The following is a 26,587-nucleotide window of genomic DNA, read 5'->3' as shown; positions in this document are numbered from 1 at the left end:
TTGAGTCAATCCCGTTTCAGATCGAAAAATCTTGAATCCGATATCTTCACTGAGTTTCTATTTTTGTGAGCAAATGGTTTTGGCCGTTCTGTTTTGTCTTTGCTTATGACCAAACCTTTAGCTTGAGACGCGTAGATAGAATCGCCAAACAGCAGCATGAGCAACTCGGGGTTTGTGAAGAATGTAAATGATGTTTCCGTTTCTTACCCGAACAAGCCCCGAGCGCGCATGCGATTGACTGTTTCATTTCATATGCTTTGCCAATCAGAAGCGAGTTCGGTACGTACTGAGTAAATTGTATGCACTGAGTCATGAAGCTATTGAATAACTTCATTTTTTAAGTATCGTCCTATTCTTCAAAACAAAATCCAAGAACGGGAAAAGCAAGGTACACTAACATAAATAGTCTTGTAGTTATGAAGTCAACGATGGTTCACTAAACTTTATTGCGTTTAATTTCTCCTACAGCATCTTAGGGTAATAGCAAGAGAAAATGAACATATTCTCTTGGTAATAGTCACTGAAGAAACCACGACACCCATTGCACCATGTTTATCAAAATATATTGAATTGGATATATTTCTGTAAAGTCCATGCATGATTATATCATTACCATACTGCCTTGTATAGAATCCCAGATCAAGCACTCAGCGTAGCCACCATATATACAGTAACCCGATCAAATCCACGGACAGATCGCTTTTGTCAGTCCAAAATTACTGGGTTTCATTCCGCTAGCTGATGCGGCAGACTGAAGTCTTTGAACGTCATTGTCTGCTTCAAATGGTAGTTAAGCACTGGAGTAACAATGCTAACAAAAACGACAATAATGTTTGTCTGAGAATTTCTGAGTCGATATCTTGAGATTCGTCCAAGGGTCCAAGGTGAATGTAAATTGCTTCAATCACAACCCTAGTTTTCAGGTGATGCAGTATAATCATTTTGCCAGTAAATTACCAAATTGTCATCGGGTCAATTGTATACTGAGGCATTAGCTTTTTCATCAAACAACGAAAGCTTCGGATGCAGTTATACCCGTTTAAAATCAATAACTAAACTGTAAACCAACAAAGTTGTACTGTCGAAATATGCAAAATAAAGAAACTTGAGTGAAAAACACTTGTGGTCAATATTTACTGCATTCAGCGAACGCTCGACAATATGTTACACATAATATGATGAACAGTAAAGCAAGTCGTAAGTCACATCTGATGATAATCATTGTCTGCATGATCTTCTACCCGACCAGAGAAACCGCAAACTGCAGAATCGAGGCCATAATTTATGATTTTGGGCGACTTAGAAAATTTCGAGTATAACTAAAATATTGTCAAACATTTCTCACAAATACGAGATCGAAATAAATATAATATAATCAAATTTGTCATGATGCATGACGTTCTTTCATTATTTGCATATATCGCAGCGACAGTTGCACTGGGGCGAATCCGACTGTCAATCACGCAGATGAGAAGATAATGAGAACAACAAAAAAAAAAACAATCTGTAAACATAAATTAGGAATAACAAATCGAACTGTCACGCAAATTGAATACAACGGGGTAAAAAATTACTCCTATTTGTATACAGTCCTTGACTAAACGTTGTCGTTCATCGGATCACCCCTACGCGCCTAGACCGAAAAGGATAACGGGTAAATTACCCAGAACTTGCGTCATCCAAACTGCTCGCCAGTTTAAATCTTCGCCGTAGGCTCGAGGCATGGTTTTAGCAAATTAAATGGGATCAAAAAAAAGCGAGCTCAAGACGTGTTAGATAACATATGCGGCAGCTAGTAACTGTGAATTAATTATCCAAATGGTCCTTTTCGGTCTAGGCGCGTAGGGATGAAGCCGATCAAACGACAACTTTCAGTCAAAGGACTGTACTACTAGTGAACTCTTTTTAGTATCTACGAATAAGTGAAACAAACACATCCGTATGTAACGCAATCCGTCTGTCCTAGCGCCCTTGAGCTGGCACGCTGTATGCGCGTGATGGCCGTTCTTCCAATCAACTGCTGCCACAAAACCGGCCGGGGATTCCCCCGCCTTGATAAAAAATACCCTTTCGATCAAACTGAAGATCAAGTGGAAAATTCATAGTTTCCTTTTCTGGTGTACTATGAAGTGAGTTTTCTCGCTTTCATTCAATCACCAGAATCATAGATTCTCTTATTTTTGTTTGTTTGTTATGTATATAAATTCTTTGAAAGCTCTAAATTCTCTAGTACCAAATTCGATACTTTTCCCATGGACGTACCAAAACGAAACGAGATTCCGTTTACCGCTTTGATCGACTACTCTGAAGTAAGGTTCGAGCCAGAACTCGATTCAAGATTCAGATGTCCAGTGTGTGAAAACCCTCTGAAAGAACCTGTACAGACTGGATGTGGGCATCGAATGTGTAGTGAATGTCTTCAAAAAAGATTGAGGTACGTTTGTGAATGATTGAGGCCGAAATTCTCCCAAAAGGCCTTGTCATGCTTGTGGGTTAATTGATTGGCAGGATTAATTGTGATAAAGATGCAACTAAGCACATTTTATTCTTCTACGTGTATGAGTTATTATTATAAGTGCTTGTAAGCAGTTTTTCAAAAGTGACAAGGAAGATTCGTCACGCAACATACTTAATCTGGCAAGCAGAATCTGGCGCAGTATAATTTGGAACCTCAGATTTTTTGGGGGAAGTCTTGAATTTCTTCGAACACGATTGAAAAAGCAAAGAAATTAAGAGGCAGTCCGTGTAAGGATCGAGCAATGCTTTCAAACTTTGCCTGAAGAAAGCCTACTATTGGGCTAGTACAGTGGTGCAAATCATTTTGGGGAAAAGTCATTTTTCATTTTTTTAGAAGCGAAAAACGAATTTGACCATTTAATTAACGGAACACGAGAGCGTGAAAAATTAGTGAATTTCAAAATTCGCTCAAACAAAAACCAAAAGGTCTTTCGTAACCAAACTTTGAAGGATTATTTTCGTGCCTTAGAACTGTTAGTTGAAGTATTAAAAAAGATAAAATATACGTGGCGATCAAACAAAATATAAAATTTAAAGCTATCTGATCTATTTAAACTTATTTTTTATTCAAATATCTCGCTCTTCAGTTTTCCTTCTTTTCAAACTCTGCCCCTCCATATAATCTCCGATCGCCACTTTCACTAGACTAAATAAAAATTTTTATGACATCTTGTCGCTGAAACCTGAATTTGGTTGTAACAATTTCCACATTTAGAGCTTTACACCTTTAGAACTACCTTGATTTCAATGTAGTTTTTGCCTAAGAAAAGTATTTGTACATACGTATATTTTATCTGTGATCGGCTCGCTCTTGAAGCCGAACTAAGACAATACAGGTCATTTGCATAATTCTCCGTCACAAGATGCTAGACTAGGTATATGAAAAGCTGCTAAACGAGACTAAAATTAAATCTAGAAAAGGAAAATGCACTAATATGTGTTCACAGAAATTCCAAAGACAATTTTGGTGACATTTCAATGATCTCCTGAATTTATAAAAAATAATTTAGTATTTCTTTAATACGTGTATGTATTCAGTGTACGATCGATGCGTCAAAACTTGAAATAGGAAAGTAAGAAAGAAGCTCCTTCGCAAATTTCAATCGGAAAAAGTTAGTAGATTAAGTGGCCCGTTTCTGGGAAAATGAACTGATGTTTTTAGTGTTCTCAAGATACCAACTTGGTTTTGGGCTATTTGAACTTCGGCTATTTTGCACTTCTATACGAAAGTCAAAGTATGCAATGCCGTATTCGGAGAAGATTATCTCCCTATAAATTTAGTCAAATTATATAATTTAATACTTCAACTAACAGATCTAAGGCACGAAAATAAACGTTCAAAGTTTGGTTACGAAAGACCTTTTGGTTTTTGTTTGAGCGAATTTTGAAATTCACTAATTTCACGCTCTCGTGTTCCGTTAAATGGTCAAATTCGTTTTTCGCTTCTAAAAGAATGAAATATGATTTTTCCCCAAAATAATTTGCACCACTGTACTAGCCCAATAGTAGGCTTTCTTCAGGCAAAGTTTGAAAGCATTGCTCGATCCTTACACGGACTGCCTCTTAAGTTTTTTTATCCAGTGACAAAATGTAACAATTTCACTTTCTCGAAAATTTTAAAATTCAGGTCACAGAATTTGTCTAGGTTTAGCCAGATTCCAGAATTTAGAATAATGAAAGAGATCTGTAATCTAAAATATCCATATGCTACTTTTTAATACTTATTCACAAATGAATAGCGCGTTTGAAAAAAGGCCAATGAATGGATTAGCAAATTTTCGATCATTGGATGCTCAGCTGTGCCAAAAAAATAATGATATGGACAAGCCGCATTTATATCTCATAAGATATGCAATCAGTGGACAAGCTGCATTTTACTATAAGACATGCAACAATCCGGCAGTGGACAAGCTGCATTATCTTATGAGACATGCAATCAGTGGACAAGCTGCATTTTCTTATGAGACATGCAATCAGTGGACAAGCTGCATTTTACTATAAGACATGCAATCAGTGGACAAGCTGCATTTTACTATAGGACATGCAATCAGTGGACAAGCTGCATTTTACTATAGGACAAGCAATCAATGGACAAGGCTGCATTTTACTATACATGTAATCAGTGGACAAGCTGCATTTTACTATAGGACAAGCAATCAATGGACAAGGCTACATTTTACTATACATGCAATCAGTGGACAAGCTGCATTATCTTATGAGACATGCAATCAGTGGACAAGCTGCATTATCTTATGAGACATGCAACAATCAGTGGACAAGCTGCATTTTACTATAGGACATGCAATCAGTGGACAAGCTGCATTATATTATGAGACATGCAGTCAGTGGACAAGCTGCATTATATTATGAGACATGCAATCAGTGGACAAGGTGCATTATCTTATGAGACATGCAATCAGTGGACAAGCTGCATTATCTTATGAGACATGCAATCAGTGGACAAGCTGCATTACATTATGAGACATGCAATCAGTGGACAAGCTGCATTATCTTATGAGACATACAATCAGTGGACAAGCTGCATTATATTATGAGACATGCAATCAGTGGACAAGCTGCATTATCTTATGAGACATGCAATCAGTGGACAAGCTGCATTATCTTATGAGACATGCAATCAGTGGACAAGCTGCATTATCTTATGAGACATGCAATCGGTGGACAAGCTGCATTTTCTTATGAGACATGCAATCAGTGGACAAGCTGCATTTTACTATAAGACATGCAATCAGTGGACAAGCTGCATTATCTTATGAGACATGCAATCAGTGGACAAGCTGCATTATCTTATGAGACATGCAATCAGTGGACAAGCTGCATTATCTTATGAGACATGCAATCAGTGGACAAGCTGCATTATATTATGAGACATGCAGTCAGTGGACAAGCTGCATTTCACTATAAGACAAGCGTTCACTGTACAAGGATTGGTGGACAAGTATTGGATTGATCCACTTATTGAACAAGTGAATTCAACAAAAAGCCGCAAATGAAGAAATAATCGTTTAGCATAATATTTCACTCACAGAATCAAATCAAGTATTGATGTACCTGCTTGCAAATGAGTCTAAGGATAAACTACTGGGTTAATAATGGTGAATGGTGCATACATTTACCAGAATGATGCTGGTTGGTATTTGGAAGCAACTGAAGGCAATACTTTATGTGATACTCTCCTGTTTTTGGACTTCAACCGACCTTAATCGATATGATTCCACCAAGAAATAGGGCCGAAAAAAACACAATTATATTCAACATTTTGGACTACACGCATCCGATGCTTTCGTTCTTTGATGAAAAAGCTAATGCCTCAGTATACAATTGACCCGATGACAATTTGGTCAAAATGGCAAAATGGTTATACTGCATCACCTGAAAACTAGGTTGTGACTGAAGCACTGTACATCACCTTGGACGAATCTCAAGATATCGACACAGAAATTATTTTCCCATAACAAACCATTATTGTGTTTTTTGTTAGCATTGTTACTCCAGTGCTTAACTACCATTTGAAGCAGACAATGACGTTTAAAGACTTCAGTCTGCCGCATCAGCTAGCGGAATGAAACCCAGTAATTTTGGACTGACAAAAGCGATCTGTCCGTGGATTTGATCGGGTTACTGTATATATGGTGGCTACGCTGAGTGCTTGATCTGGGATTCTATACAAGGCAGCATGGTAATGATATAATCATGCATGGACTTTACAGAAATATATCCAATTCAATATATTTTGATAAACATGGTGCAGTGGGTGTCGTGGTTTCTTCAGTGACTATTACTCTAAGATGATGTAGGAGAAATAAACGTTATAAAGTTTAGTGAACCATCGTTGACTTCATAACTACAAGACTATTTATGTTAGTGTACCTTGCTTTTCCTGTTCTTGGATTTTGTTTTGAAGAATAGGACGATACTTAAAAAATGAAGTTATTCAATAGCTTCATGACTCAGTGCAAACAATTTACTCATTAAGTACCGAACTCGCTTCTGATTGGCAAAGCATATGAAATGAAACAGTCAATCGCATGCGCGCTCTGGGCTTGTTCGGGTAAGAAACGGAAGCATCATTTACATTCTTCACAAACCCCGAGTTGCTCATGCTGCTGTTTGGCGATTCTATCTACGCGTCTCAAGCTAAAGGTTTGGTCATAAGCAAAGACAAAACAGAACAGCCAAAACCATTTGCTCACAAAAATAGAAACTCAGTGAAGATATCGGATTCAAGATTTTTCGATCTGAAACGGGATTGACTCAATTATTTTAAAGTGCTTTAAAAATTCGAAAATGTCTTTGTTTCTCGCAAATAAAGAACATTTTTTTGGGAAAACATGAATTCTAAGGAGCTTGATGTCAATTATTTCACCGCTCATCTTGGCTGGTACAGAATATGGCTTTATCAAAGGGATACAAGACGCGGAAGACATCCGTATTACCAGACTTCGCATCAGTAAATTTTGCTTTAGAACTTAATTCAAGATTCAGATGTCCAGTGTGTAAAAACCCTCTGAAAGAACCTGTACAAACTGGATGTGGGCATCGAATGTGTAGTGAATGTCTTCAAAAAAGATTGAGGTAAATATTCATTTATAATTTTCTAATTAGCCTTACCCGTTGACGGCCCATAGACGAGCTGTTCAATTTGTAAATTCTCCTTACCCTGTACATTGTAAATATGCGGGTGGCATTTCTGTAATAAAGAAAGTGCTTCGTTGCAGTTTTGAGTAATTAAAAAAGTGCTTAACTGCACATTCCTAAATAGCTCAGCTCAACAGAGCCCATACTGAGTAATATGATAACATTTAATAAGAAAGTGCTTCGTTAAAATTGAGCTGAGAATAAAGTCACTAAATCTATGAAATAAATATATTTATCATATAATTATCCATAAAATACCTATATTTCTCCTTTTCGAAAAACTGATATTTTCACATGTGAAAATAACATGTTATTTTCACATATGAAAATATCGTTACCATGTGTATTTAAGCTATAGTTTATAAATAAAAACTTTTTATAATAATAAAAATCTTGTTAAATTGATTTTATAGATAAATATATAATAAACAGAATATTACATGGCCGCTTGGGGACAGGAAATTTATCTTCTCGTGTTGAGAATCTTTTCAACACTCCAAGTTAAATTTCGTATCTCCGCGCGCCCATGTAATATCCTCTATTTTACTAATACACATTGGGTTTGTTTGTGTGTCTATTTGACTATTACAAGCATAAATGTCTTCAAATAGCTGAAAATTCTTAATATAAATGATATATTTTTTTCGTTTGTAACTCAACTCAACAAACTATACATAATATTTAAACGGTATTTAAATATGATAGTTTATTTGTGATACACATTGTAAACGTATTGAGGCGTAGCGAAATGCGTCATAAAAGATGTAAAAGATGTAAATTATTTATAATAATAATAATAGTAGTAATAATAATAATGATAATAATAATAATAATAATAATAATAATAATAATAATAATAATAATAATAACAAGCCTATATCGCTTCGAAAGCGATGATGTTTCGGCCCGTTATCTATTTATTGTGTGGCATTGCTGAATAAAGAATTTTGGTCTTGCTGTGGTAATGATTGGGTCTCCTGTATTTTGGAAATGGTAGACAAGAGCGATCTCGCGGTACGCTTTCACGTTGCAAAGTCTTACGCAAATTTCGATGGAAACATTTGTTATAAAATTCTCTTGGACGAAATACATCGTAATTAAGTTTTTTGGAGATTTTAGTGGTTCTTGCTTTGAAACATCGTAGTGTTTTGGGGGAAAACAGGGCAACGTACGTACATATAACGTCTCGCCGAACGAATGAGAGATCCGACAACAGATATGAACAATGATTGAGTATATCGCAGAGAGCAGAGTAGTTGGTGCAAAATATTTTGGCACATGAGCATTACTGTACGCGCTATGTTGAATGTAGGATACTTTTTAAACCTTCATTCTGCTCTTTGACATTTATGGTAAATGTATTTAGCTCTTATATCGTAGCTTGAAGAAAATGCGAAAGTCTCAATTCGAACGAATAGATACAAGGCTTGTCTTTGACCAGTGCGCCGTCACCAATCAACTCAAAATTTACATCTTCGGGTGCTTCAAAAATATTACCGAATCCAAGAAATTATACTTTAAATCAGAGTATTAATAAATGAAAACTGATGATTTTATAGAAATCTATCTTTAAAGTTGTAAAGTACGCACTGTTTGTTTATAGGACCTAATTTAAATAATAGCTGATAGCAAAATAATGTCCTCAGATGCGCACGAAGCTACAACATATCGGAAGCTTGCTTCACAAAATATATATGCATCAACTGTTAGTTACATAGATAAACTCACCAGTTTTCTCAGCTTATGCTCACAGGTAGCTGAGACTGTTGCCGCACAATCACAAAAGCTTTTGGATAACTTTTCAATGACTTACCTAGTTGGCGACTTGGACCTAGATACTGACTTAGGAATAAAATACGCATTGTCGTAGGGTTAATCAATATTACATTTTTTTCCCAAAAAATGGCGTCATGCGAAAGGGCATAACTTTAGTCTACACAACTACCTCAGAGAAGATTCACGCAACCCTTCCAAATACTCCGCATGGTGAAATGTTTTACATTTTTCCATTGCTTATGATGGAAACGGCATATGATTGGATTAGGTCCAAAACTCTGGCAGCTAAATGACATGCACGGAGACTATTATGGTCCGGCAAACCGAATGTAGTGACTGTTTCGGCCTGAGGGCCGAAACAATAAGTGTAAATGTCTTCAAATAGAGTGCTCGCACTAAACCCGTGAAACTAATACTAATTTTTAGCACTAAATAGTGATATCTAAACAATAGAAAACAATTAAATTATAATAATTAGTACTAATTAATATGCACGGGTTTAGTGCGCGCACTCTAGCTGAAAATTCTTAATATAAATGATTTTTTTTTTTTCGTTTGTAACTCAACTCAACAAACTATACATAATATTTAAACGGTATTTATAATAATAATAATTCCGGATTCCGAGACTCTGGATTACGAATGCGAAAAGGTAAATAACGATAGTAATAAACGAGAACCACCATGGAAGAGAAGACTAGAAGGCAAGATTACAAGCCTAAGAAAGGATTTAAGTAGGATGAAAGAACTAGATGCAGGACGGCTAAAGAACCAGGAAGTTATCAATGCATTGACCAGAAAGTATCATCTCGACCAGCGACCACTGAAACAAGTCATGGAAGAATGTAAGGAACAAATGATAGCCACAAGCAAGAAAATACAGCGTTATAAAAGCAGAATTAAACATCATCAACAGAATAAATTGTTTGTAACCAACCAAAAAGATTTCAACACTGCGAAGGTGACTTGTAAAGGGAACGCTGTGAAGCCAAACAAAGAAGATGTAAGAAGATTCTCGACCGAAATCGACTTATGGGTCCAAAGAAAAAAGCACAATTCTAATGCACAATGGTTAAACGACGTAAAGAAAGACCAGGAGGACATTGAAGAACAAACAGAGCTGGTGTTTACGAAAGAAAAGGTATGAATAGGTTGAAATATCTACACTCTCTACAATGTGAACGAATTCTTGGTTTCCAATCAATCCCAAGAGAGCACAATAACAAAAGGGATGTCCGCCATGTTGGAAGATATAACAAAAGAATTCATTGAAAAATCTTTTGTCAAATTCTTCCAACATGGCGGCTATGACGTCTATTGCAAACGAAGAATAGCGGTGCAGCTACAGCAAGTGTTTGAAACAGAGAACGGGATCCCAGCATGGATGACAGATAGAAGAACAACACTGATCATGAAAGATGAGAAGAAGGGACCTACTCCAAGTAACTATAGACCTATTACTTATCTACCAACATTATGGAAGCTGATGACGTCCTTCATATCAGAAAGCCTCAATAACCATCTAGAGGAACAAGAATTGATACCTTTTGAACAGAAAGGCTGTTAGTAGTCGTGGCCGATCGAGAGGAACAAAAGACCAACTCCTCATCGACAAAGCAGTTCTGCGAAGTGCAAAAGAGAAAGCACAAGAATTTGAAATTGGTGTGGGTAGACTACAAAAAGGCATATGACTCTGTACCTCATAGCTGGATAATCGCTTCCCTTGAAAACATCAAGGCTCAGTCATCGATCGTAGGGCTAGGATTTATGAAGAGAGCAATGTCGCAGTGGAGGACTGAGCTAAGGTTAAACGGAGATTCATGTGGTCATTCTGAGATAAAGCGTGGAATTTTCTAGGGAGATTCGAACAAGAGGAAGAAAATAAAAGAAGAGGGCGAGTCTATGATGAGAAGCAAAAGAAAACTAAAGCAGAACGAGGGCAGGAAACAAGAAGAATCGAGCAAGACTCGGAATACCATGAAATATTTTTTCGAAGACTCCAAACTATGAGAAGAACCAAGAAGAAGAATCAGTAAAAGTAGAGAAAAATTAAGGAAACAGGAAGAATTAAAAGAAATAAACGGTATGTATACTAGGGTCGTGTGTTATGTGCTATAGCTCCTAATACTCATTTTTGCATGTTACTCAGCCTTTCAATAAAAGAATGTTTTGGAATATCAGTGATAATTAACTGATGCCGCACATTTTGTGTCCTTTTCGGAAAAATTCTCCTTTGGCCGCAAGTATTTCAGTATCGCTCCATTTAATTTTTTTTTTTTTTTTTTTTCCCTCAAGAGATTGCACGCACTACTCATCGATGCATGCCTGTCAATGAAGAATTGTTCAAGTATAGACATAGATAAGAAGGGGAAAACCCCCCTTTATTAGACTTCGATGACCTGGCGCCCGAAACTAATCACTGAAATTTGACATAATTCCCAAGTGAAACAAGGGACGAATTTTTAAGATATATCGATCGATTCGATCAGAAAAATAAAAAGTCCATACTCGGTCACGCCAGGTCAGCCGGCCGAGCTCGCATGTTTTGGAAAAAAGAGAAAGAAGATCAAGAGACAAAGATTGAGACAAGTAACTGGAACCAGAGTTATTAACTCTGCTGGAACGTAACTCAACGACAAAACTATTGGAAATTAAATCTGCTCCGCCGTCCCTGTCAACAGGGACATTTTTTTCGGTTCACTTGATTTTGGGGAATAAAGCGCTCACACACACAAAAAAAAAGATACTGTGATCGAAACCAGGCCTTACATACAAGTATTTTTAGTCGGAGTATTGCGTTGTTCACTGCAAATGATACTTAATCGCTGACTTAGTACTGCATGCCAGTATAGTTTTGACCGGCCAGATGGCATTTTGTAAAATTCAAATTATAACATTTAAGGCATATTCTAATAATTCAATATTATATATGCTTTCTTTATAGACCTGATGTGCCGATGTCTTGAAGACCACAAGGCTTTAGAACGGATCGGAGTTCAGATAAGTTCTCAATAATATACCGGTTTAGTAGAAACGTATCGACAATACTCTCATGATAGGCCGTTTGCATGAACGCATCGTGTTACTTTTACCCTTTTTTTCATGAGTGTTACGGGCTTTTTTCCTCCGAACCCGAAATCGTTTTCTGGTTAGTGAGGAGTAAAAGTAATCTCTCAGTTAACGATGTGACCGACCTATCTGATCAGCTACGCCGTACCGACGAGACTCAATCAAGTTGAAACAACTCCGTAGCTTGCCAAAAAACTGAGGCGCTTAGGAGATAGATATCCTAAATTTAAATCTCACTCATCCCATTCGTTCCCGGTGCGTCGATAGTAAATTCAGACAGGCTACAAAGTTGTCTACGGCTGCTTATAAGTTTAACTGTTTACTTTATTTACTGGGGTAAATTTTCCCTATGCGCCAATATGTGTATTTCAAAATTTTCGCATTCCCTGCCGCGTGCAAGTTCTCTGCCGTAAACATTGCTAGTGTGACTCGTGCCCCACTAGTCGTGAATGACTACTCGTATAGTATGCCCACGGAATGAGGGCAACGCGTTTTTCAGTGTGTTACTAACTATATGAATTATTTTTTCAGCAAGATCTGGATCTGACTGTATTGCTTAACCATAGTTATGGCTTAACAGACGACTCTGAGTTTTACCAGTTCGTTTACAGCACAACATCATGACCAGAACGTGTTAAAGGCAGAATTTTAGTTCATATATCGTTTGAAATTTTATTATATTGATTGTTTCCAACCAAAGATTTCAAACGTAGACGTAGTATAATGAATTGATGTCGGAAGGCAACTTTGGGACACTGAGTCATCGCATTCACAGTTGATCGTTCGTGAACGATAAAATTCACAAAAATCAACTCTAGAAATACTAAGCTAGAACGAGAATCACTTTGATCGATGCATATTCTGATATTTGAGATAGGAACTTGTAAAAAATGAAACAAGAGAATGACTTTGGAAGGTCTCCGACTGAAAACTATGATAGCTATGACTATTAGGGGATTCCCCTAAATGGAGGTGTTTGATAGGCCAGTTGGATAGGCTGATTACGCATCGGGCTAGAAACGGGTGTTGCCGAGGAGCTCTGGGTACGATAGTACTTCTTTACACTTTGGTGACGCCATTTTGCAAGGAAAAACGCCTTGTGTGATTGTGTGATAATAGGACACAATTTATAAGCTAAATTCTCGCATAAGTTATGAAATTAAAGCAATATGTCGATAAAAGGCGGTTATGATGTCGCTTTTGATAAAACCTTAGACAAGAAGTACGTTTGCCCGTTGTGTAAGAAGGCTTTAAGAGAACCAGTTCAAACTCAATGTGGCCATAGATTCTGCAGCACTTGCATAAATCCTGTTCTAAGGTAAGAGCCTTTCTATCACAAGAATTCTGATATTTTTGATAGATAAGCTAATAACAAGTATTGCACTGCATGTATGTAAGTATAAGAATTTGAAGGCATAAGTTTTGAAAAAAGCCGTTAATTCGTTATTTGTTCCGCCAAGAAACTCAATTGATCTAAAGGTTATAAGCATGTAGTTTTTGTAAACAATCTTTGCACAACTCTAACGGTTGGTTTGAAATTACCGCTTTTTTCAACTGAATTCAAATGATTGGACATCATTTTGAGCTCAGCCAATCCTTTTAGTCCTAGTTATTCAAATGTTTTGATTGACAGTTAGGCATCAGTATCTGCTTCCGCATCCGGGTTGACCCTAGCCTCCTTGCAGACGTTATCAAATGAACTTTAGAGTTTCAGGGTAAAGTTTTCAAATGAACTTGATTTAGACTTTTGATTTTGCTTCCAATAACAGGTCACACTTTATTTAAAACGTTTTATGTTCTTTCATGACTAAAATTATTTCATTTTCAAATACGAGTAAAAAATGAGTAAAAAATCAGTTTAAAAAAAAACAAAATAATAGTGGATTAATTTGACAATAAACTGATATACTCATGTTTGAAAAGAGTAGAAAAGTTTAAACTCCTTGGAGTTTGGCATCAGAACAACTTATGTCGGAACTATCACATTGAGGGAACTGTCAAAAAAGCAAACAAAAGGCTGGCTGTATTATTTACGGGAAGTTAGGAAAGCAGGTCCTGTTGGCATTACAATCTACTGCACTAAAATACATCCACGTTTGAAGTATGCATCGCCTATCTGGGGAGGAATTCCAAAATATCTACCTGATGAACTACAAAAGTTTCAAAACAGATGTCTGGACATAATTGGTGTCGAGAGAAGTACCCTGCCAACATTGAAAGAACGGCGTCAAGACAGTACAAAACTTGAGATCGAAAGAACAATAAATACCGCCAATCACCCAAATCAGATATTCATGTACACACAAATGTAAATAAAACACATAACCTCAGATCAAATGTTCAGTCTGCAAATTAGGATTCCAATGTCAAGGACAAATAGACATATGAACTCGTTCATACCTAGGGCCACCAGGCTCATAAGTATACAATTTTTAGATATGAATATTGTATATATCAATAATTCTAACCACGTAAATCCACCGTATATTGTATTTAGGGTTGATAAATCAAGCTTATTATTAATTATTATTATTATTTAATGACTAATGGTCACTATTCAGGACTGTGTGGGAGTGTTGAATAACAAGGATTCAACATAAACATGGAGTAAAAACTTTGCAACTGCATTGATGTTTCAGATGTTAGTCCTTGTTTGATTAAAAAGTCATTCAACAATACAAGTGTCAGGGAAATTGATGATCCTATTTATCATTACTTTTTTAACAAATTTTTTTTGTGTTAATGTATTTTGACATATCACCTGTATCTCTAATCAATATTGAGGCTTTGCAGCCAAGACAGGAGGCACAAAAATAGGGTCATTTTTCCCTGGAAAACTGAATTCTTTCTCATATAAATCAAATTACACTATATTCAAGTGTTCCTGGTTCCTGGCTCCTATCATGGTCACCACCACATCATGGTGCAAAGCCTCTATTATTGTTCTTTTAACTGCCTAATTATTGGCATTTCGACTAGAACCTTCCAAAAACTTGTAAAGTAGCCTAGTCTACTCTAGTAGAGGGCACCCAACTGCTGTTCTAAGAATAGTGAGGAATACATGTACATTTATTGATTTATAGTAAATTATTTGCACTTTTATATTCAGAGAGAATTCTTTTCGTATTCAAGCAGTGAGTGCCAAAAACTATTTTCTTGAAGAAAGGCTGTTGTACAAAGCTAAAATCTTGTTATTCGGAAAGTTTAACTTGTTTGGAAGTGGAGATGACCAATGAAAGTAGAATCAAAGTGTTAACCCAAAGCAAAAAGTTAATTCAAAAATAAGGTTTAGGCCTTCATTTGCCTTATTTCCCATATATTTTCTATAAAAAAGCCTGACAAAGCAACATTCTAACACAAATGCAACAAAACATCTTTATACAATTGAAAATACCGTTTCAAACAAGCATTTTATCATAGTACATCAGTTCCTAACTGTTCAAGTAATGTAAATTATGAATCATTTTATTGGTGGGTAATCAAAAATAATAGAACTACTTTGCAGTGTATATTGAAATGTGATTTCAGATGTTGAATCAGGCGACACTTCTACTACCAGGGATTACATTAGACATTTAAGATTCAAAAGGGATTTCATTGTGTAAAGAAATGTTGTAGAAAATAAACAACATTGTGTAAACATCAAAACTGCTTTATTAATAACGTCAGTAAGTTTTTTCATCTTTTCACAGTGTAAAATTTACCCTTTTATCATTACTGTTTTATTAGAAACACCAACACAGCTCACACTAGTTTTTAGCTAGTTATCTCTTCTTATCAATAACTTGCATTAGTTTCATTAAAGTACTAGATTGTCATTTGACAAATACGTGTAGGTAGTTACAATCAACAAATTTATGAACACACTGTATATGTGATTCAGATAATCTATCCAATATTTTACCCTGCAAGTACAGTAGAACCTCCTATGAGGCTCTGTTACTCTCTAGTATGGTTATCAATTATTCCAGTGTTGTTAGTAGACTTTAAAATCATAAATATATAGTTCACATTAGATAAGAAGTTTTATTTAAAACTCTTTGAGACAAGCACTTTGTTTTTCCAGGGTTCTCAGTCAGGTTGATCAGACAATTAATAATGTTAATAATTGAGCAAATTACATATTCCATTCCATAGACCAATCATCGTGCATGCTCCATCCTAACTATATAATAAATAAGAGTATTTTGATGGTCAGCAAGATACATAAAGTTTATATTTTACCTGACTTCAGTCTTTTTTTATCAAATTTTTGAGAGAATAAATTGAAAATTAGAATTGGGAAAAGCATAGTGGAAATTTATTTTCAGCTAAAAGAAGTTTGTAAAGTTGAACAGCATATCCCACACTCCATTTGCATTCAACAGTTAACATGCATTTTTTTTGGCCAAATACAGTAACTAAACTATATGCGCTTCTCAAGCTAAAGATTAGTATTGGTGAATGTTAAGTTGACCTTCCTTAACCTCGTCTGGATTGCCAGACATTCATAAAATGACAATATATCTAGCTTCATATTTATATTGGTGGAAATTCAAAATATCCTGGCATTGGTTTATCTACTGATGTGGTGTGGTAGTAATATATTGTATATATGTTTTCCACTGGATATTGATATACGTACACGTGTGTTAAAGAAAGTGAATGTAAAACAAATTAGTTCATACAGTCACCCACAAGCCACATGCACAAATATTCAAAATGTAAGTGAACAGAAAGATGTAAACATCATGTACGTGTTTAGAATTTTTTCCTTTTGTAAATGCACTTGTAACAAAATATACATGTAATGTAATAATTATTCAAATAAATAAAGACCTAAAGTCTTCTTTTGTGGATACTGCTTTTTATCTATAAAATATTTTTACCTTGGATTTGCATAAAGTGTTAAGTATATATATATATATGTAAAATATCCCTGCTTAAGAAAATCTGTGTCTTGTATCACTTTTTATTATTTATTGTTATTGTTTAAACAGCACTAGTATTCCTGCCTTTTTTATTAAACTTTTATCTTTATGTATCTGTACCTTTTACAGTAAAATATACAATGGTTTTGAGTGGCATAAAAGTCACTAATGTATTTTTTGGTATACACACACAGGAGACAAGTGGGATATTTTATACAGTGCCATGAGAAAGCATTGTAAAACTATTTTATTCTGCACCATTAAAAATCCACTTAGGCTACTAGTTGCAATGACTGATGGGTCAAGAAAAAGTGGAATACCAACAAATATACAAAATCCTTCCTGTTTCTGTTAGCTAATCACCCTCACATTTCCCTGTGCCATCTTGAAAGGTAACCATATACCTTTGCATTGAAGTGAGAACAGTGGTGAACTTGCAATGGTAGACCTTTTTTTAACACCTTGGACAATTATTTACATGTCTTTATCATGCAAGGTCACTGCCATTCTAACTTCAATGCAAAGGCATGGCCATCTTTCAAGATGGCACAAGGAGCTGTGAAATGGACTATTGGAGCAGTATATTGTCAATGATGTGGGATAATTCAACAAATTTTATGAAATTTGTTATTTAGAACCACTTTTTTTCTTTTTTGTATCTTCTAGAGGTCCAAGTCCTCATTGTCCACTTGATAACGAGCCACTTTCTGAAAGAGAGGTGTTCAATGATGTCTGCTGCAAGCGTGAGGTTCTTGGGCTCATTTGTTTCTGCATGAATCACAAGCATGGATGCGAATGGAAAAAGGAACTGATGTACTTAGAAGTAAGAATCTAGCTAATTTCTGGTAATATGTGGTAATATTAGTAGGTTTTGGCCTTCAACGGAAACTTCAAAAGAATAGGTGTGTGTACAATGACAAAGTGACAAAACCTTTTATTAAACTGATTGGCACATTAACATGTCTACTATATAGACAATAAGTCCACCATGTACACAATGTCATGGTAAAAAATTTGACCTAATACCACTTGGGTTTTGGAGCTCTGACATTTACATTACACATGGATGTGAATAACTGTGGACCAAGTAATACTGTGAAAACTGAGTATCACTGAAAAATAATGTACATCGTATATATACATGTGTTGATATCAAAGACAGTATTGTCAAGCAACACCAAATCATCATTGGGAAACATCAGTGTTCATATGACGGCTAACCGGCCAACATCATGGAACTGTAGCGGTTGGTAGGTGATAAAAATGAACTACTTTAAAGGTCTTAAAATCGTATTTTAAAACTTGTAAAAGTAGGGTTTATTTGCATCCCAAACAGTCAGAATACGTTTATTGATCAACACTCAAGGTCACTCTATAATATTATTACCTGGTTATCATGTTTTAATGTTTTACGGATAAGGACTTTGATGACATGGCCTTGTCTCATGCCTCTTACTTTATCTGAGATACATAAAGAGGCATGTTTTAATTACAGAACCTGCTGGACTGTGGTAGATCCTATTGGATTCAGGAAGAGTTTTCGGGGTTATCCTGGTCCCGCCTCCAATTATAATAGTGTTAATGTGCTACCCTTCCCTTGAGAATAAAAGTATAAAAAATGTTGGCCGCCATGTTGGATGATATGGCATAAGAAACCAAAATTAAATCTATGCCATCGGATTTGACGTGATATGCACCTCAAAGGCTGGGCTAAACTAAGTCAGGCCACGGCCAGTAGATTTTGTTTTAGTCTGTTAGATTTTGCGAAGAGAAAGACAAGAGAACCAAGAGTCTTCAGCACACTGATTTAAACAAAGCCTGCATTTCTATAGGTTCATACCAACTGCTAAATTATTCTGTTTTCTTGTGTTTTATTATCTTATTTATAGGAACACTTAAGTCATTGCGAATATCGAGAAGTTCCTTGCCCGAATCAAGGATGCAAAGAAATGATTCCAATGAAAAAACTTGATCAACACGTGAAAGAATCTTGTCTCTTTAAACCATCGTCTTGTCAACACTGTGGGGAACGTGTACCTGAAGTCCAAATGGAGGTCAGAAGTGCGATTTTTTCTTATAGTATGTTTTCTTTCTAAACTGATCCTTGCAAGACGTAACTTTCTCAGACGAGAGAACACTGATCACAAAAAGTGATAGCTAGATCAGTCTCCCAAAGCGATGGCTATGATTAATATGTCGACGAGGAGTAAGATGAGAAGAAAGAAGAAAGAAGAGAGAAATGTTAGCATTCCGAACTAATGTGATGAAAAATGTTTGCGCTCTTTGTTCGTTGTTACTTTCAACTTGAACTCTTGTCTTATTTATATGCATATAGAGAGTGAACAGTACAGTAAGGGATATAAATAACAAAAGAGAAAGGATGTTTAAGTTTGTGTGGCTGTTAAAGTAGTAAGAACCGTTTCGAGTCGAGCTTCAGGTCAAACGCACTGAGAAATAGTTTGATGTGAAAATAACCTACTAAAGACTAATAGGTGAGCGAATGGTTTGAATCGAAGGTGTTATATTTGTACTGTAACAAGTGTGAGGACGTGTGTTTGTTCTGTCTGAACGACGACCGGTCCGACAACCTGAATGGTAGACGACGGGTAGTCGTCTTCAGAGCACAGTCAAGTGCATGAGTGACGAAAAATAAGTCTACTGTAGCTGAACATCGAAATCGTGAAAGCAGGGATACCCTATGATACACTAACCCTGTGTTCTCCCATCTTTTAGGCTCATCTGCTTAAATGTGAAAAGGTCCCTATTACTTGTCAGTATTGTGGAATGAGTGATATTTTGCGTGAGCTTCAAAACGATCATATCGAAAACCACTGTGAAGCAGCAGAAAAACCCTGCAAATTCAAAGATGTTGGGTGTCTCTTCAAGGTATGACCACACAAGAATCAAATGCATCAACTATCGTAGAAGATCTATCCCTTTTGAGAACGTGACAATTGCCTGGGCTACAACCGACAGCATAATTTTTGAAATTCCCCGATACGTTTAATCATGCATGGGGATGTTTTAGAACTACGAAAACCCCGTGAGGAGGATTTTTTACCCATTTGTAATACATGTTAACAAAATGGATATTTAAACGTCATTTAGGGTAAATTAGAAGACCTTAATGAGCACTACGATTGCCAGAAGGACGAGCATCTCAAACTGACAGTTCAATCCATGGACTCATCAAAGAAACTGCAAGAACAGTTGAGCCAAAAAGTGGATAAAGCTAAAGAGAAGACTGAAAAACTGGAAAAAGAATTATCTGAGCACCGAGAATCGTTGGCATCAAACGCACAGAACTTGAGATCTTACCAGGCTAGACTTAGTAAAGCTGAGAAAGGTGTTACAGAAAACAAATCTGCTATTGCACAGATCAGAGAACGCACAGAGGTAAGCTGATCCAGTTAACTTGTTTTTTTGGATAATGTTTTGTAAATCCAACAACCACTTCTCTATACGTATAGACTTCATTCTTAGAACCATGGAACATGTTGAGAATAATGAAAGCCTGTAGGTATGTAATACGATCAGATTGGCCGCTAGAAAGAGCACTAAACATTGCCTCGTACGCTACAGTCTAGGTCTGATTAATAAGATGAAAACCCCTCACTGTACCTGAAATAAAGTTTGGTTTCCTTATAGCTATTTCTTACTTTTCCGCGTTGAGGAAAACTACTTTTTCTGACATATCGTATGTTGAATGAAAACTAGTTTTTCTTGTTTATCTTGTTGAATGATAACTAGTTTTTCTTGTTTATCTTGTTGAATGAAAACTAGTTTTTCTTGCTTATCTTGTTTCTTTGTACACCTTTCCTTTTGAAGTGTTTGGCTTTTCTGCCTTTGATTTCTTTTACGGTATTTTTATTGTAGCGTCTTCGGTTTTCTTTCCATTGCTATTTTTCAATAGCAGTAGCAGTCTTTTTACCGTGGCCAAGGTCCAGGGGGGTGAATTGGGTGACCAGTCATCCCCCTTTGGAGTTGAAAAATAAATAAGAATAAAGGAGAAGGCAAAACCTAAAAGGGACGCCATGTGATGCCTTTTTAGGTAACGGTCAACCCCCTTCAAATCATTCTGGATCCACCACTTTTTCGTTTTTGGCTTTTCTTTTGTTTTGTTATTTTTTTTAGTGGCAAAACTACTTTTTCTTGCTTTTCGTAATGTTTTTACACTTTTCCATTTGTGCCAGTTATACTATGATGTTTTTGGTTTTTGAGATTTGATAAAGTCAGACTTAAAAACAAGAGAAAGCACAGCAAAAAGCTCATATGGAAACCAGACTTAATTTGATTTTCTTGAGGCCCCAGAACAAAGTTTGTCACCGTCTTTACCGTTATACAAAACAGAGGCGATCGTTATAGGCCAATATAATGGTTTCCAGTCTTCGGAGACTCCGAAATAGAGAATGAACTTTAACAACTGAACCTTAAGAAAAGCTAAATAAACTGTGGAAGCTAAATGATCATTTTCCCGGTGTTTAACAAGTTGCAATGAATGTGGCTTTCCCAAGAAGTCCGAGGAAAAACTAGAGAAATCTTAAAAGGTGGCAAATCCTTAAAGTTGAGTCGCAGGACTCTAAGTCGGTCCTTGGTGACACGAAATGGTTGGCCAGCCAATAAATTGCTTTTCCAAAAAGTTATACAAAAATAATCCAAAGAACAGTATAACAGATGTCAAAGGTTTGAAATTGGAAAATTTCATTCCTCCCTTGATGAAGTCGAGCATATAATAGTGTATATTATATAATGTATATGTGGTTTACTTCCGCATGTCTTCTTACGACATGTGTGGTCGTCGGATAATCCAATTCTTAATAGGCCAACGTGTTTTGGGTGAATTATCGCTTGGCATACATTCAGAAATGGTTGTCCAAGTGGATTGTGTTCTAGAATCACGACTGATTACGGAGAAGCTGGAGAGCTGAGACTGAACGGAATGTTATGCGAGACTTAAATGCCAGTATAGCAAAGCTACGGAAGTACCCTAGAATAGATACAATTCAAAGATGAAGAAGATAAAAAACCGAAAATGACTCTGAAATTCTTGGTCGAGGCAAACGAGTTTTTTTCAATTGTTTGTTCTTTCTTGAGGGGGAGAGGTCGTTTTACTAGCGATACAGGTGAGCTAACTGAAATTGTCAAATGGTTCAATGCAAACTATGGCTGACTATTGCTAGCTTAGCTTAGGAAATCCCTTCATTTCTAATGGTCTGTAAAGTATTTACCTCACCATTGACTGATGAATCATTTACGTTTAAAAGGTCGAGAATTTTGAAGCCTATTACAATGTCATGAATGGTCAATTTCAATTTTTTTAAGGAGGAGCAGTGAGTGTGTTATGCGTTGAGTAAAACACAAGAGCACCTTCTTTATGTCGGCGGAAACGATGTTTTTCGGTAAGTCTTGTGTAACCCAATTAATTCAATTTAGAAATATTGACTTTGATTGGTCTGGCATATGATGTTGATGTTGCATGTGATGCCCTGATTGAAAAATGTAAAAAAAAATGCTGGAGAATTCAGGGCAATTGAGTACAATACAGTATTTGCAATACAGTATCGCAATACTATCGCAATTGTTGGAACAAATATTGCCATACTATTGCATTAGGGAAAAAGTGCTCAATAGTCACCACTAATCAAGAGTGAGATGTGATGAGAAGATCACAGATATCCACAATCAGAAGTCCCCCAGAGATCTACCCCATATAACGAGGGATTTCACAAAAAATGAAAGATATGTTGAGACGATCCTATATATTCACAGACAAGACCGAAAGAGAACACAATTTAAACAGGAGTTCCCTAGTGGTCTACGCCATGCAGCAAGAGGGATTGCAAAAAATAAAACATACGTTGAGAAGATCTTTTACATTCACAGACAAGACAGAAAGAGAACACAATTCAAAAAGGAGTTCCCTAGTGGTCTACGCCATGCAGCAAGAGGAATTGCAAAAAATAAAAGATTTGTTGAGAAGATCTTTTACATTCACAGACAACGCACAAAGAGAACACAATTCAAACAGGAGAGCCCTAGTGGTCTACGCCATGCAGCAAGAGGAATTGCAAAAAATGAAAGATATGTTGAGATGTAATTCACAGATAAGACATAAATTTGAATCAAGTGCCCAGCAGAAGTCTACCATTGAACCAGTCCAGTGCTGTTCCTTCTATGCATCAATTGTGGTTACATGTGTGCAAGTTATGTTGAGAAGATCACATATATATTTACAGACAAGATAAAAAGAGAACCCAATTTAAATTTGGAGTCCCCAGAGATCTGTCATTTCCTTGGACCAGTGCTATTTCTTCTATGCATGACTGAAGAATAGCTTCATAAGTGAAAGATTTGCTAAAGATTTGAAAGATCGACCAAAAGGTGTTAATACTTTGGAACAGGCGTATATTCTGGTGCTAAAACGAACCACTGAAAGACCAACAGAACAACAGAACATACCAACAGAACGTACTGGTTGCTAAAAAGGAATGTGCACGTGCAAAGCGTTCTCCCTGCTACAACGACTCTGTCATGGAAACTGTTGACAGCCTGAATCATAGCAAAGAATTTGACATTTCAAGTCGGAAATGCTGAACAAACATATCAAAGACAACCAGGGGTCATTCACTGGCAGAAGTCACTATCAGAAATACTTTAATGCTCGCCCATCACCGTGACATGTCGTAATATTGTCTTTGTTGAAGCTTTGGGTAGTCGACTAATCGACTCAGTCATGCTGTTTACCTATGCATCGTCAACTGTACCAAGGGAAGATAGTCGTCACGCTAATTGCTGCTACATATAATGAAAGTGTAGTATGGATTTTCTTTTTCCAACCATTTATATTTGAAAGTCTATGACATAAACAGAATTTTGTCATTGGGTCGTGGAGTCGCTTCGAACCTCGACAAATTATCCTTCTTGGTCGTCACTGTAAAACGTAGGTAAATGAGCCAGAGATTTTTTATCCCACATGGATCCCACATGGGATGTGTCACATGACAATTAACTACGCCTTTGCCTTCTCCATTTAGTTGGTTGAAGCCTGTATTTTATTTACAGCTATTTCAATAAACGTTTGTAAAAGGTTTTGTCGCATAACAAACCCGAAATACCACTGTCAGCGATGTAAATGCAGTCAGCTAAAAGTCACAACAATATGGAAGTTTTTCTGTGCGTATTTTCGGTATATTTTCTTCTCCTAACATATGATCCACATTTATACATTTTGGACTTGGTATGCGACATGCACCAAAACCTTCATTAACCTTTTTTGAAGTACCTGTAATTAATTTATATCTTCAAGGCTAAGGTAAGTATTGATCGTAAATGAATAAATATTTGACAGTATGCTTTCCACTTCCTTGCTACAGGATGCAGCTTCATCCAAAGACGGTAAAACATGCGAAGTTTCCCTACAGTTAGAGGAATTTCGCTCTGCTTTGGCAGATCAAGAAGAAAAACTGCATTCGTTTGAACGCGAGTTGGCACGTGGCGTAGGGGGAGGAGGACTCCGATCCTTTAGCAGCAGCTCCCTGACTCTTGACAGGAGGCTGGACAGAAATGAACACCAGTTGGCTTTACATGACATTCAGCTAGCCGAACACGACCTTAAGATCCAGATGCTCGAGGCTACTTCATACGATGGTACATACATTTGGAAAATAGACGAGTTCAGTCGCAGAAACCACGAAGGGATCATAGGAAAAACACCATCCATATATAGTCCGCCCTTCTATGTTGGTCGCTATGGATATAAGGTCTGCGCACGTGTGTATCCAAATGGAGACGGCATGGGTAAAGGTTCTCATTTGTCGCTATTTTTCGTGATCATGAAAGGTGAGTACGATGCACTCTTGCCATGGCCATTCCGTCAGAAGGTGACCTTCAAGCTGCTTGATCAGGATCGCCAGCAAGACATCACTGACACATTTAGACCGGATCCTAACAGCTCGAGCTTCAAGCGACCCACGTCGAATATGAACATTGCGTCGGGCTGTCCACTCTTCGTGTCTCAGCAGGTACGCACATGGCACTCATGTAAAGCAGTTATTTTTGTATATTTTTATTATCTTTACATTATGGGCCCAATCCACCTTGGCGTAATGTTTTCCCATTTCATACTACGTGTCATTTCCTCGAAGATAATATTATTTGTTTCAATCGTATCCCATATTCATGGGCCTTTCTGAGTTCAGTGAACAGGATCATTATGGTCTAGCTTCGATACAAACAACACCATATAAGACATGATGGACAAAAGATGTTTGACCACAATGCATTATGTTCTCTCTCTCTGTCTTCGCATCGGGAACCTTTAAACAAATGATACCCTAAGGAATGACTCGTGGTCTGAAATGGGAAAACCGCAACCCGGTTAGCTCAGTTGGTAAGATCGTCGGTCTGTTGTGCGGAAGGTCGTGGTTCAAGCCTCGGCTAGACCAACACTCAGGGTCTTAAGATAACTTAGGAGAAGGTGCTGCGTTTGTAATAATATCTGCAAATGGTTAGACCTTCAAGTCTTCTCGGACAAGGACTTAAAACCGCAGGCCCCGTCTGTCTTCACTATATAACCCTGTATAAGGCGGACGTAAAAGATCCACTGAAGACGCTGGTGACGACCATCTTCAGTGCCCGCGCTAAAACTCTACAGGGCCCGCTGTAATTGGCATAAAAGCTGTTATGGTGTCCCTGCACTCATGGGGAAAAGCTAATAAATTAAAACAGTCGGTGTGGATTAGGTCTAGAGTGCAAATAATATACCCATGAAATAGTTAGGATTAAATAGGAGATAGTTAGCGCTTAATTAGACAACACATAGGAATTCAGTGAGGCATGACAAGGGCACGGGCGTTTACTAGAGTAACAACTTATTACGCAAATGAACGTTTTTTCTAACAAGTTTATTAAATTGAGCTAAGAATCAAGACACAAGACGCACATTTAATTCTGCAGTAAATCATGACACAAAAAAACCAGTACGCAAATGAACGTGTTTTCTAACATTTTTATTTGTTTTATCACGCTAAAGATCAAGACAATACGCATTTATAAACTAAAACAAATCAAGACTCAAACAACTACAGCTAAAAAAGACCCAGTACGCAAATAAACGTGTTATCTACCATTTTTATTTGTTTTATCACGCTAAAGATCAAGACAATACACATTTATAAACTAAAACAAATCAAGACTCAAACAACTATAGCTAAAAATTAAAGACCCAGTACGCAAATGAACGTGTTTTCTACCATTTTTATTTGTTTTATCACGCTAAAGATTAAGACAATACGCATTTATAAACTAAAACAAATCAAGACTCAAACACAACTATAGCTAAAAAAGACCCAGTACGCAAATAAACGTGTTTTCTACCATTTTTATTTGTTTTATCACGCTAAAGATTAAGACAATACGCATTTATAAAATAAAACAAATCAAGACTCAAACACAACTATAGCTAAAAAAGACCCAGTACGCAAATAAACGTGTTTTCTACCATTTTTATTTGTTTTATCACGCTAAAGATCAAGACAATACGCATTTATAAAATAAAACAAATCAAGACTCAAACACAACTATAGCTAAAAAAGACCCAGTACGCAAATACACGTGTTATCTACCATTTTTATTTGTTTTATCACGCTAAAGATCAA

The 26,587-nt window shown here is 36.6% G+C and overlaps 2 protein-coding genes and 1 long non-coding RNA gene across 5 annotated transcripts in view; all 3 read left to right on the top strand.

Annotated features, from left to right (window-relative positions):
- The first annotated feature begins 276 nt into the window (after positions 1–276).
- On the top strand, positions 277–1,119 carry LOC148907111 (uncharacterized). The gene is made up of 2 exons (XR_016121149.1): positions 277–388; positions 469–1,119. It is a non-coding gene; the product is annotated as an uncharacterized LOC148907111 (long non-coding RNA).
- Positions 1,120–6,433: 5,314 nt separating this feature from the next.
- The window catches only part of LOC116308925 (TNF receptor-associated factor 3), a 31,993-nt gene continuing 11,839 nt past the window's right edge, over positions 6,434–26,587 (top strand). For 2 of the 3 annotated variants that reach the window (XR_016121142.1, XM_089036912.1), the window contains exons 1-6: positions 6,434–7,113; positions 17,598–17,754; positions 18,821–18,985; positions 19,665–19,817; positions 20,040–20,327; positions 24,305–24,952. Coding sequence is in view for 2 of the 3 variants with exons in the window: in XM_089036912.1 (XP_088893038.1) it covers positions 6,929–7,113; positions 17,598–17,754; positions 18,821–18,985; positions 19,665–19,817; positions 20,040–20,327; positions 24,305–24,952 (1,596 nt within the window). In the remaining variant the exon portion in view is untranslated. Of the gene's footprint in view, positions 7,114–12,346; positions 13,340–17,597; positions 17,755–18,820; positions 18,986–19,664; positions 19,818–20,039; positions 20,328–24,304; positions 24,953–26,587 lie in introns of those variants that run through there. The other variant, XM_089036913.1, reaches the window with a different exon arrangement.
- Positions 20,334–24,296, top strand: LOC148907110 (uncharacterized). Its single transcript, XM_089036916.1, has 2 exons — positions 20,334–22,330; positions 22,701–24,296. Exons 1-2 carry the CDS (start codon positions 22,306–22,308, stop codon positions 23,174–23,176), a joined length of 501 nt encoding a protein of 166 aa, XP_088893042.1. The 5' UTR covers positions 20,334–22,305; the 3' UTR covers positions 23,177–24,296.

Source organism: Actinia tenebrosa, unplaced genomic scaffold, assembly GCF_029948245.1.
Source record: "Actinia tenebrosa isolate PJP-AT-01 unplaced genomic scaffold, QUT_ActTen_1.0 PGA_scaffold4__44_contigs__length_22323623, whole genome shotgun sequence".
Classification (NCBI taxonomy): domain Eukaryota; kingdom Metazoa; phylum Cnidaria; class Anthozoa; order Actiniaria; family Actiniidae; genus Actinia; species Actinia tenebrosa.
Note: the sequence above shows the minus strand (reverse complement) of the source record. Positions and strands in the feature narration are given on the sequence as shown.

Coding starts and splice junctions, on each gene's coding strand:
- LOC148907110 (XM_089036916.1), top strand. CDS start 22,306: ATGTCGGCGGAAACGATGTTTTTCG. Junction 22,331..22,700: donor GGCGGAAACGATGTTTTTCG/GTAAGTCTTGTG, acceptor ATATATTCACAG/ACAAGACCGAAAGAGAACAC.